The sequence below is a fragment of the Spermophilus citellus genome, assembly GCF_964194105.1.
Source record: "Spermophilus citellus genome assembly, chromosome: 3".
NCBI classification, from domain to species: Eukaryota; Metazoa; Chordata; class Mammalia; order Rodentia; family Sciuridae; genus Spermophilus; species Spermophilus citellus.
Genome location: NC_138184.1, coordinates 207,835,228 through 207,848,886, shown reverse-complemented (window position 1 = coordinate 207,848,886; position 13,659 = coordinate 207,835,228). Strand labels below are relative to the sequence as shown.

The 13,659-nt window shown below is 38.3% G+C and overlaps 1 protein-coding gene across 3 annotated transcripts in view; it reads right to left on the bottom strand.

Moving 5' to 3' along the window:
- The window catches only part of AHCYL2 (adenosylhomocysteinase like 2), a 205,228-nt gene that overhangs the window by 8,011 nt on the left and 183,558 nt on the right, over positions 1–13,659 (bottom strand). For all 3 annotated transcript variants that reach the window (XM_081284504.1, XM_081284505.1, XM_081284506.1), the window contains exons 9-13: positions 13,526–13,589; positions 12,822–12,910; positions 10,321–10,391; positions 5,781–5,875; positions 446–544 (exon numbers count right to left, since the gene is read on the bottom strand). In XM_081284504.1, the coding sequence (XP_081140630.1) occupies positions 446–544; positions 5,781–5,875; positions 10,321–10,391; positions 12,822–12,910; positions 13,526–13,589 (418 nt within the window). The remainder of the gene's footprint in view (positions 1–445; positions 545–5,780; positions 5,876–10,320; positions 10,392–12,821; positions 12,911–13,525; positions 13,590–13,659) is intronic.

Below are 13,659 nucleotides of genomic sequence, written 5' to 3'. Positions count from 1 at the left end.
ATTCATGGGAGTGGACACTCAAACAAACAGATCAGCAAAGACTTAGCTTTTCCAGAGCCTACCCAAGATAGTCTGAGTTAGTCAGGAATACCTACTTTGTGCTTTCTGATTATATCATCCCACAAATGCCATTATCTCTTTGTAAGCATCACTCAAAGAGATTCTGTTCTGTTAATTCCTTCCACAGTAATAGTTATTATGTGACTCAATGTGGAGAGTGACATGGAGAGACAGGATAATTGGTGAAAAGTGGGGAACTAAAATAGTTTCTTAATTGTTGAATGAAAAGATCTTTCATAATTAGAAGAAAAATCTCTTGGTAAAGTAGTTAAACTTGTGTTTAAGAGAAGGGGTTGAAAAAGATAAGGGAACTTGAGGAGGAAAGGACCAGGGTACTGGAGTCTCCCCTGACAGCGGGGAGTATCTCTGCCAGCCTCAGTCTTACCTCTGCCAGCAGTACTATCCTCTTGCCATCAGGCCATATCACATGGTCAACTTGGGATCTCACTCGTTCCCAGGTCAGTTCTGGTGTCCGCAGACTTGCCTAGAACACATACCGCAAGAGCATCATTAGCCATGGCAAGTCCCATGTTGGGGACAGAAAGAGGTTGAAGGAAACCATTTCAAATAGCAAGTTGAAAAGAGCAACCAACATGCCACATGGAGAATACCTGTCCTGGGTTGGTTAGGACTGTTCCATTTCAGGGAATTTAATCTTAGGCCCAGCCAGGGAGACATCACTCAGGATGTCATTCCACAACACATATTGTACGCCCACTCTGCTGAGCACAGTAAAAGGTGCTATGGGAAATACAAAAGAAACCAAAGGCATGGCTTCTGCCTTCAAAAAGCTTGCACTTTGGTTGGGGACACAAAACAATACATATGTGAGAGGAAAATACTTACAAAGCAACATGCAAACTAGTGCAAACTAATATAGTGCAAACTGAATACATAAGTGCTGAGAGACACAGACAAAAAGTAGGATAAGAGCTGAGTGGGATTAGCTAGAGAAGGCTGAATGTCCTTGACACAGCATGCTGGGGCCAAGGTTCTACCCTCATGTCCCAATGTCCCAAGTTCCACCTTATTAATAATGGTGGTTTACCCTAAAGTTACAGAAGCTTTGTGACCTAAGTGCAAAGGTGAGGTAGGCTTTAAAGAAATGCTGTATGATAGAGTAAAGCTCCCAATGGCTCACCCTCCTTCCATTTCTGTATATTGTATATTCAGAGAACAAGAGAAAAAATGTTAAGTTTATTAACAGCAGCATGTAACAGTCTCAGGGTGAACACTTAAGACAACTGCTTCCTTCTTTCAACAGGCAATGCCTAAAATAGAAAGGCAGTTCATATTTTAAAACTACTATTGGTTCACTTGATAAAACTGAAAATTTCTGCCGAATACTAAGTTTCCAAAGAGAAATACTTTAAGTTATACACTGATCATTATATTAAGCACATATCATATTTTAAGTATTGTAGTAAAGGACACAAATATAGGTAAGGTTGGATTCCTTTACTAGAATGCAAATGATTTATGGATAGGGACAATATCTTCTTTTCATTTCTATACCTCTATGTTCCATCTAAACATACAATGGGGTGCTCAATTAATGTTTGGAAATTCACAGGTCCTCGCCCTGAAGAAGTACCAATCTAGTGGGAAAACAGACATAATTATATTTCAGTGTATTCAGAACCATATTCATGGACTGAGGCATTTCTTTATTAGGTAGATGGGAAACAAATGAATGCCCAAGAATGTTCAATCTAGCATTATTTAATAATAGAAAAAAAATAATCAACAAAGCAATGGCTAAGCAAAGCAGGATAGTTCTATACAATGGACTATTATTCAAGTCTTTTTAAAAAAAGTAGGGGCTTTGGGATGTAGCTCAGGTGTAGAGCACTGGCCTATCATTAATGAGGACCTAGGTTTAATACCTCACACTGCTAAAAGAATAAAAAAAGTAAATCTATGTGTTTTAATGTGAAAACCATTAAGTGAAAGAAAACAAGCTATTGTACAATATGGCAAAATGCCAATTTGTACTTCTTACCTTAAATATATTAATGTTATTTGAAATTTTGAACTAAACAAGTATTACTTTGAAATAAGAATTTTAGGGGCTGGAGGCATAGCTCAGTGCTAGAGTGCTTGCTTAGAATGTACAAAGGCCTGGGGTTTGATCCCTAGCGTGCGTGCACAAATCCCCCCTCCCCCCAAAAAAGAGAAAATACTGTGAATAGAGTTAGAAAGAATTTAAGCAAATGGACCATTTTGGGAAGTTAAGGGTGTATAAGGTAAATCCTTTAGCCTTTGGAAATATCACATGGAGAATAATAACCAGGTAGATCCAAGAGCTACTCCCTGGTGACTTTAGAGGCTGTGTACTAAAGCTCCAGATTGGCTCTGATTCAGGGAAAAGAACCCAAAGATCAGTTAAAAAGAGAGAGAGAGAGAGAGAGAGAGAGAGAGAGAGAGAGAGAGAGACACTCACTTATCTCTACCATTGGCCAGGGTGCTCCAATGACCTGACTAGTAACATCTGGGTGGTAGTCATACTCCTTGGCAGAAGTGTTCCTAACCTATAACTGACACAGCTTTATATGTCTCAAGGCATACAAACAGGGGCTGGGGGTGAAGCTCAGTTGTAGAGCATGTGCTTAGCATGTATAAGACCCCAGTACCACTACCACCGCAAAAAATGAAAGAAAAGAAAAAAGACATTCAGATGGCTTCACTCTGGATTTATAATCTTTAAGCAATCTACCAGGAAAAGTTTTCTCTATGCATACTACAGTCCCAAACTAAGCATACATCCCACTGTAAATTAGCCATTATTATGCTTGCACAGACTGATATTATATGATTTTGAACAGTGCACGTCAGTCGTTGTTCCCCCCACACCACAGGAGAACAACTGTGGTTGTAGTTCTATAAAGCATATAATCAACAATAAGTCTCAGGCTAAATCATTCTTTGCCTGGAAGAACATTTTTAAAGTTTCTGAGTTTAATTTTTTAAAACACAAGTCAGATTTTGTTACTAGTTTTTCTGAAGCCATCCAATGGCTTCCTTCCTACTCAGAATAAAGTTCTTCCTTATCATAGCCTATAAAACCCCTGCAAGCCCACGACCTCCTTGAGCTGCCTCTGTCTTCACTCCTTTGCCCATTTTGTTCCTGCCACCACAGCTTCTTTTCTGTTCCTCAAATACCAAGCAGGTTTCTACCCCAGGATCTTTTATTTGCCATTCTTTTTTCTTTGATGGTGCTGGGGATGGAACCCAGGGCCTTACCCTTGCTAGGGAAGTGCTCTACCACTGAGCTATACCCCCAGCTCGCTATTCTCTGAACAGAATGTTCATATCTTTTATTCATGTTTTCCCCCAAATGTCATATCCTAAAAGAGACCTTTCTTGACTGCCCCAATAAAATAGTATCGTCAATATTCTCACTTTGCTTTTTTCTTCAACACTATGCACTGACAATAACTATTTTTTATCTGTCTCCCACAATAGAATATAAGCTCTGTGAGAAGCAGGATGTTGTGCACTGCTATTTCTCTGACCAATTATTACCGGAAACAGAACAGAATGAGTACTCAGTATACATTTGCTAAACAGCAAATGAATATTCTGGTTTCAACTATTAATTCCTTGCTATTTCCTTAAATTTCACTTTATATGTCTTGAAACACTATCACCAAAGGTTGACAATTTAATCTTTCAAAAGTCCTTCTGAGTACGTCCCTTTCTGGACTATATAATTTAGTTATATACCTTTCTGCCAAGACCACAAAAAGAAGTGAGAGACGGTCTTTGATTCATGTCATGGCAAAGATGGCATCTACCTAGCAATACAAGCAAACTAGACTAGTTAAAACTAATCTAGTTGCAACACAACAGCTATCATAATCCTTTTAAAATAAAAGTCATCCTGTTAATACTAAGATGAATTGTTATAAGCCCTAAAATAGCTCCCTGTTTCTCTCAGAGTATAATCAGGAAAACTTAGGATGCACTACAAGGCCTATGAAATCTGGCCTGATCTCATCTTCATCTTCCCTGCCCTGTACTCATTCTGGGCCGAGCACACTGGCCTCCTTGTTGTTCCCCAAATAGACTAGGCACACTCTTTCTTCAGGGCATGTGTACTGGCTGTTTTTCCTGCTTGAAATGCTCCTTACCAAAAAATCAACATGGCGAATTCCTTACAGTCTGCTCAAACAGGCCAGGTGTAATGGTGCACACCTGTAATCCCAGCTACTGGGAGAACTAAGGCAGGAGGATTTCAAGTTTAAGATCAGCCTCAATAACTTAGTGATACTGCATCTCAAAATCAAAGATAAAAAGGTCTGGGAATTCAGTTCAGCGGTGAAGTGCCTGAATTCAATTCCCAGTACCACCAAAATATAAATAAATAAAGTTTGCTCAAATATGGCCTTCTTGTGTGATTGAACCCAAGGGCATTCTACCACTGAGCTACATCCCCTGCCCTTTTTATTTTATTTTGACACAGAGTCTCAATAAGTTGTTGTTGAGGCTGACCTTGAACTTGGGGGTCCTCCTGTCTCACCTTCCAAGTTGCTGGGATTAAAGATGTGCACTACCATGCATGGATAACTAAATTATTAATAAGTAAACTATCATGCATGGTGAGACACAGTAGTGGGGCCATTCCACTGACAACCCAAGGTACAAACATGCTTTAGTAGATTGTGTTGCCAGATTTTATTTATTTCTGTGGTACTAGGGATTGAACCCAGGGCCATGAGCATGCTAGGCAAGTGGTCTACCACTAAGGTACATCCCAAGCCCCTGCCAGCTATTTTTAATAACAACAGAGCACAGGGTTAAAAGAAAGAACCAGGTAAAATAGATATTATCCAATAGGCTCTCAATATATCAACTAATCCTTACCTGGAAATGCTGAAGCTCAATCAGAGCAGCCCTCAATGGACATGAAGGATGCTATGGTTAAGCCATTTACTCAGAGAGAAATACAGTTGTGCCATAAAGATGCCATAAAAATGTAAAAACCAGGGTGAAAGTCAACTGAGAGATACTATGGTAAACCTGAAAAGAAATAACACCTTCTATTAACTATGACTTGGTACCAAGTGCTATTATATCTGGAAAATTTTAGAGTGAATATAATCAAATTAGAGAAGTACAGTGATAAAGTTAGCAGGTTTGAGGTATACATATTATTACACAATAGCACTGGATTGTTTGTGAATCCTACAGACCCAATTACTATGGTTCAAAAAACATGTTAAGGGGAGAATTAGCCTAGTAGAAGAGGAAGAGAAAAGAAGAAACCACAGTATTTGACAGTCACAGTTAATCTTAAGCAATGTACTCATCCTAGCCCACAGGTTTCTCTCCCTTGACCTGTTTATATGGACCAACCTACTTATCTTTATGGTAAAATCAAATACCACAATACTGACTACCATTCTGACTCACATTCATTATATCTTGTAGTTTTTGAGTTTCCCCAGCTCTCAATGCAAAAATAAGAGAGAAAATGGCTTATAGTATATAATAGGTATCAAGCTTGGGTGGAAGAAGACAATCATTTGAAATGATTAAATTAAGACAAAGAGTCTTCAAGATATCCACAAGCATAGAGGGCTAGAAAGTGAACAGATGTGGACAACTCTGCCAGGACAGTTGTGTTTATGATGGCTGATGATCCTGTTCTTTCAGTTTGTTTCTTGGAAAATAAAAAGAAAAAAGAAAAGGCCCCAATAATGAACACTTGATCTTACCACATCAATCTCTGTGTTGGAATGTCCCATGTTACAAACGATGCAACTATTCTTCATACGGTCCAAGTGTTCTCTGGTTACCACATTCTTATTACCTTAAAAACAGAAGAGAAATGAAAAGAAATGAAGTTGGACTCCTACTTTATATGATATATAAAAATTAACTCCAAATAGATTAAGACCTGCCACGACTAAAACTATAAAACACAAAAATAAATCTTTTCATCTTAAGCATATCAAGAAACCAAGGAAAAAAAACAGGTATACTAGATTACATTTAAATTAAAATTAAACACTTTTGTATTGCAAATGACATCACTAAGAAAATGCAAAGACACCCAATATCACAAACAAGACAAAACAAAATAATAAACAAACCAAGTCTCCGTACTCCAACAAACCAGTGAAAAGATAACCCACAGAAGGGGACAAAATACTTGCAAATCATATACTGAAAAAGGATTTGTATCCATAATATGTAAGAAACTCACAACTCAATAATAAAAAGACAACCCTATATAAAAAACAAAGAATCTGAATAGATATTTCTCCATGACCATGTGAAAAAAAAATGCTCAACATAATTAGTCATAGGGCAAAACAAATCCAACCTATGATGAGATATTACTTTATACCCAATGGGATGGCAACAATAAAAAGACAAACAATAATAAATTGGTGAGAATAGAGAGAAATTAGAACCACCATGCACTACAGGTGGGATTGTAAAATGGTTCAGTCAGTTTGAAAAACAGTGTGGCAATCCTCAAAATGTTAAAAGTAGAATTACTATATATATGACTTACCTATTCTATTCCTAAGTATATATCTAAGAGAATGAAAAATATATATTCACACAATAATAAAAAAATACTATGTTCACAGTAGTATTCATTCACAACTACTTCAAGGTGAAACCAAGCCATATATCCACATAAATTAATGAATGGATAAATAAAATGTGGTATATCCAAACAATGGAATACTATTCAGCAACAAAACTAATGAAGAACTGATACATGTTGTCATATGGGTGGACCTTGTTGAAAAAAAAAAAAGCCAGTCAAAAGATCACATATTATATGTTCCATTTACATGAAATTTCCAGAATAGGCAAATCTTGAGACAGAAAGATTAGTGGTTATACAGGGCTAGAAGAAGGGGAAGGATGGAATAAGGAGTGACTGCTTATGGTATAGGGTTTCTTTTCTTTTTATTTCCAGTGCTGGGGACTGCTCTGGACTGTTCCATTACCAAGCTACATTCCTGAGTCAGGTTCTCACTAAGTTGCCTAGGTTGGCCTCAAACTTGAGATTCTACTGCTTCAGTCTCCTGAGTTGCTGAGATTACAGACATCTGCCATTATGTATGGCCAGGGTTTCTTTGGGGGATGTTGAAAATGTTCTACAATTAAGTAATGGGACTGCTATGGTTTGGATGGGAGGTATCCCTCAAAAGTTCTTGTGTTCATGCAAGAATGTTCAGAGCTAAAATGATTAGATTATGAGAGCTGCAACCTAATATGTCCATCCTACTTTGAATGGACTGACCAAGTGGTAACTGTAGGCAGGTAAAGCTTAGCTGGAGGAGGTGGGTCACTAAAAGTATGCCCTAGAAGGGTGCATCTTCCCTGTGGTCCTATCCCCTCCATTTTCTCTGCTTCCAGACCCCACCATGAGCTGTTTTCCTCTACTGCGCAATTGCCTATGATGTGCTGCTTTATCTTGGGTCTAGAGCAATGGCGCTGGCAGTCTTTAGACTGAGATCTCTGAAACTGTAAGCCCCAAATAAACTTTTCTTTCTCTAAGTTGTTCATGTCAGGTATTTTGGTCACAGTGACAAAAAGCTAACTAAAACAGAAATTGGTACTAAGAAGTAGAGGTCACTGCTGTGACTGACATGACAATGTAGTTCAGAAGCCTTTGGAGCTGGTTAGTGGTAATTTTGAAAAGTGTAGAGATGCAAGCTGGAAAAATTTTAGAATGTTATAAGTGGAGTCTAATGGTTGATTCTGGTGGCAGCTTGGAAGGTCAAAAGGGTAATGCTCATGAAGACTCTGAGGGAAATGAGAACTTTATAGGGAGTTGGACTACAGGTCACTCACGTTATATTCTGACAGAGAACTTGGTTACATTTTGCTCATGTCCTAAGATTTTGTGTAAGGATGAAATTAAAGGTGGACTAATTAATTTGATAGAGGAGATTTCAGGCAGGACAGCATTCAGTTAGTGGCATAGATATTTCTGGCAGCTGTTAGCCAGGTTTACATGAGAATGAGGAGCAAAAAACAGAACTAAATAATTTTGAAAACTTATAATTTGCCTAGAAAAGGCTTTTAAGGCTGGGACCAAGTATGCTTGTTGAAGATAAGTGTTAAGTACTTTGCATGAAACAACAGGAAAGATACTTTGAGGGCATCTCAGGAATTCGGAAGACCACACTCACTGGGGGTTCCAGGGTACAGAAGAGAACATTCCTTTGAGAAGAGATCATGGCATACCCTGCTTGTACAGCAGGGCTAGAAAGTTGTTTTACCATGCTGAGCCATGTAGCACCCAAAGGCCACTGCAGCCCTGATTCCAGGGGGCCTGGGTATTACACAAGCTAGCAGCAGACTTTGACATCATCCATGTGGAGCTGGTTCTACAGGATGTTAACATTAAGGAATCATGGAGGCTTTCACTGAGATTTCAAAGGAAGGCCTGTGAGTCCAGGAGAAGTGTAGCAAGTTGGAGTCCCTGTAGGCTGCCCTTGAGAGGGTGAAGCTATGAATTTGAAGCCAAAGCTGGAATGGAGACCTCAGGAATTAAGAGATGCCAGTAATGTAGACTGTCCACCAAGAAAAGCTGCTGGCTGCAGAGAAAGCTGGGCTAAGAGAGAGCCATGTACACTGCAACTAGCAAGGCCAAAGGGGCCATGTGCTCTAGATGCTATATAAAAAGTTAGAAAGGGGCAGAGGACCTATTTGCCTGGCTGGGTTTTGGTCTTGCTTTGGGCCCATCCCTTCTTTCTATGCCACTATTCCTCCCTTTTGGAATCATAATGTTTATTCTATGTTACTGTATGTTGGATATATGTACCTTGCTTTTTATTTTATAGGGGCTCACAGCCAAGAGTTTGCCTTGAGTCTCAGAGGAGACTTTGAACTTAGGCTTTTGGGCAATGCTAAAACTGTTGAGACTATGGGACTCCTGGAGCTGGACTAAATGCATTTTGCATTGTGAGATGGACATAAGCTTTTAGGGAGCAGAGGTGCAGTGCTATGGTTTGCATATGAGATGTCCCTCAAAAACTCCTGTGTTAAGGAAGGAATGTCCAGAGATACAATGATTAGATTATGAGAATGGTAATCTAATCTGTCCATCCTAGTTTGAATGGACTGACCAAATGATAAACTGTAATGGAGTTGGCTGGCAGTCTGGACTGAGACCTCTAAAACTGTGAGCCCCAAATAAACTTTTCCTCCTCTTTTGGGGTATTTTGGTCACAGAAGTACAACTATCTTACTAAAAAAAGAAATGTTGTACAACTTTACTAAAAACTACTGAACTGTACACAAGGATGAATTTATGCTTTGTGAAGTATATCTTTAAAAATTAGGTTATGGTGATGGTTGTACAACATTTGAATTTATTAGAAAATACTGAATTATATATTTTGTTTATTTTGGTGCTGCGGATTGAACCCAGGGTCTTGAGCCCCCAGCCCAAACTGTACACTTTAAATAAGTGAAATATATGGTTTGGAAACTACATTTCAATTAAAAACAAAAAAAGATTCACAGAATTGATGAATCTTTCAAAGTTCCTTTTCCCTTCCACCAGCTCTTCCTGAGGCTATAAATACACTTTTATTCTTAAATATGCTGAGTTCCCCCCTTAAAGTAGAATTATAAAAGAAAGCCAGTGTTTCTATGATTTATAAAAATAAAATAAGCTTCTCAATCTAAAGAAATTAGCTCTCTCTGCATATTCCTCTCTCAAATTCAAAATCTATTCATTTGAGAATTAATACAATAACCTCTCTCATTTTCTCTATTAAGAATTTTGCTCTAGCCTTGACTTAATTCCAGGGACTAAAGACATACTTCATTTTGGAGATAAAACAAATAATTAAGGGACTAGGGGTACAGTTCAATGGTAGAGTATGTGTATTTTCAGCATGCTTAAGGCCCTGCCTGGGTTCAATCACTAGCAACAACAACAACAACAACAAAATCAACTGTATACATTTAAGATCTGGCTTCCCAAATAAACCTCTACAAATGAGTGTCATCTTAAGCTGTATCCTAGGTAGCTAAAGATGGATGGAAATATAACAGTAATAAAGGGTATAGAGAAAGTTTCCTAAAGGGAAGACCTAATGGTGTACATTTGGTCTGAGTTCTTAAGAGGCAGGAAAAATATGAAAAAGATTGACTGGTTTTATGGACTAATATCCTGGCTTTTGTGTTTGGTTTTCAGAACATTTCTAATCATATTTCAATTACTCCATGAAAGAGTTACCAAGTATTACCCCATTTAATATGTCATAATCATACCTGTACAGGTAATAACAATGTCCACTTGTCGGATGACCTCATTCAATTTCACCAGTCGAAATCCATCCATACTGTAGAGATAAAGCATGATCATTTCCTAAACAGACAGCTGGACAGCCTTTTGCCACTGAATCTCAAATGCTATTACCAAGTTCCTTTGGTACCTGAAGTGTCACTTCCTGAGATAGCTGGAACTATTTCTATCAGTGAAAAATCCAAACCATTTACTTAGCTTATACAAGAGAAATAAAAGTTACCTTTGTATCACTGGAACTTATTTCATTCTACATGAGTTCCCAGCCAAGTTTCTAGAAAGTACCACCTAGTCACTGAATCTACTTCCCCCAACGAAACTGCTCTCCCAAGATCATCAATGATCATGCTAAAAATAAAAGTATGTCTTAGATTCTTTCACTACTTGATTTCTTCTGTGACATTAAACATTACTTACATTCTTAAAACGCTATACTCTTTGAGCTCCTTGATACTTTTACTTCCTGGTTTTTCTCCTACTTTTCTAATCATCTCTTATCAACCTCTGCCAACCTTTAAATATTGGTACTCTATTGGATTCTGCATAGACTCTTTATTCTTTCAGTATTCATTTATAACCTGATCTTGGCTGCAAATGAACACTTTTAGGTAGATAATTTGCACATTTGTATCTCTTAACTCTCCCCAAAGCTTCATAGCAAAGGACCAAATTGTCTACTGGACAGCTCCTCACAGATATCCCAGAAGAATCTCAAGCTTACCATGTTTGAAAATAAACTCATTATCTTCTCCACATTCCTATCCCCATCTACTCTTCCTATATATTTTCTACCTTGACCAGCAGTATTACTGTTCACCAAACTGAATTAACCAAAGAAACTAGAACATCCTGGCCTATTGCCTCTCCCAAACTGAAGCTGTCCCCAAATTTGGTTGATTCTATTTTCTCAATTCCTTAAAAAATCTCTTGAATCTATGTGTTCCCTTCTCTCCCACATGCTGGCCTTGCCTAAGTTCATGTCTTTTTATTCCTTAATTACTGCAGTAACCCTCAGCCAAAATCTCATTACTTCTAGGTTTACGTCTCAAAATCATTTTGCAGAGTGACATCCCTAAATGCAATAGGAACTTGTCACTTCCTTGCTTAAAATACTTCAGTGAGATTGACTATCTTCAGGATAAAATCTAAATATTTCTACCTAAATATTTATGTATCAGTTCATATCTATAAGCTAATATGAATTGTACTGCAATCAGTATCATATTCAGGTTTCTCTAATGAACACTGAGAGTATGATGATTCACCTCATGTGTTAGAGCCTTAACTCAGAAGGTCAGCAAGTCTGCTGGGGAAACCTGTAGGTTTAGGGTTAGGATGTATGAGGAGTGGCTGGACACAGGGAAATGGCTTTATACCATCCTGAAACCTTCCCCTAGAGAGTTAGTGGTAAAGACTGAGTGGGGTATAATTTGAAACTTAATAATTAAAAGAAGAGTGCAAATAAATTACCATATACCATTCATTCAGAGTTAGTAGATTTTTACCCTTAATTTGGATATGTCTGATGTTTCCTCATGATTAGTGTTATGGTTTGATGTAGTGTCCCTCAAAAGCTCATGTGTGAGACAATGCAAGAAATTCAGAGAAGAGATGATTGGATTATCAGTCTTAACCCAATCAGTGAATTAATCCCCTGATAGGGATTAACTAAGTGGTAAATGAAGTGGTAGGTGTGGCTGGAGGAGGTGGGAATTGGGGCTTGGCTTGGGGGTATACATTTGTAGCTGACCAGTGGAATCTCTCTCTCTCTGCTTCCTGATCACCTTGTGAGCTGCTTCCCTCTGCCACATTCTTCTGCATGATGTTCTGCCTCACCTAGAGCCCTGAGGAATAGAGCTGGCCTTCCATGGACTAAGATTCTGAAACCGTGAGCCCTGAAATAAACTTTTCCTTCTCTATAGTTGTTCTGGTAGAGTCTTTTAGTCAGAGCAGCAAAACAGCTGACTAAAACAATTAGATTCAAGTAATACATTTTGGGAAAGAATGTCATAGAAATGTTCTTTTTTAGTGTATCACATCAGAAAGCATCTGATACCAGCCTATTTCTTTCCTCCTTCCCTCCTTTTCTTCTTCTTCTTCCTCAACTCCCACCCTTTGGGTGTGTGTATGTTTGTGTGTGTATGTGTTGGGAATTGAACTCTGGGCATTGCACATTTTAATAAGCACATGTTCTATTCTTGGTCTCACTATTTCGTTTTCAAAGGGTCACAGACTACATATGCAGAAAATAAAGGGTCTTTGGCTCAAATTCTAAAGCTTAACTTTTCTCAGACCGTAGCTCCTTGACCTTTGAAAGTCCGAGCTTACTATTTGGCAGCCTTTCTCAGGATCTGGACTTCTACAGGGTGAGAGATGGTACTACGCAGGCCATTTCTTGGAGGCATCTCCAAAATGGTCTATAAGACTTTAGTGTGGAGGAGGAAACAGGTCTCCCTTGCATGCTTACCAGGCTTGCAGGGCACAGATGGGGTCTATCTCAGTAACGTATACAATGGAGCCCATGGCTTTCAGAGCAGCACAGCACCCCTTCCCAACCTGAAGTGGGGAGAGAGCACACATAAAAGAACAGGTGGTGAGAAATAGTTTCTCAAAGCTTCTGGTAAAGTGTACCTTCCTTCCCACCCTCAAACGGAATTTTGTTGAATAGATTCATGCTTGAGTTAAAACAAGAAAAACAAATGCAGTTCATAAACAAACTCTGGGGGCCCTTGCTTAGCACATTCATGTGCACAGAACACCCACACTCACGATTTATAATCAAAACACAAGCTAAAGGAACATCACAAACATTGGTGCTGGAACAAGTCAGAAAAATCAACCTAAGAAAAAATGGCAAAACGCAAAGGAAAAAAGAAAGATTGCACTTCAACCAGAAAGCCTCTAATTTTTTTTCTCTCCATCTAAAGTGGTAAATGAATATACTCTTACGTTCATATGTATGGGAAATAGTTCTAGACTATATCATCAAAACACATTTTTTAAAAAATATTTTTTAGTTGTAGATGGATATAATATCTTTATTTATTTTTATGTGGTGCTGAGGATCGAACCCAGTGCCTCATGTGTGTAAAGCAGGCGTGATAACACTGAGCTACAGCCTCAGTCCCATCAAAATACACTTCTAACACCTAATAATAAGTTAAACTTTACCTCTCCGTAGCCACAGACTACCACTTGCTTTCCACCAAACATCATGTCTGTTGTCCTTTTAAGTCTAGGGGGAAAAACATTTAAGTTAAAACAAACAAACAAATAAATAAATAATTATCTCCTGATGTTAAATC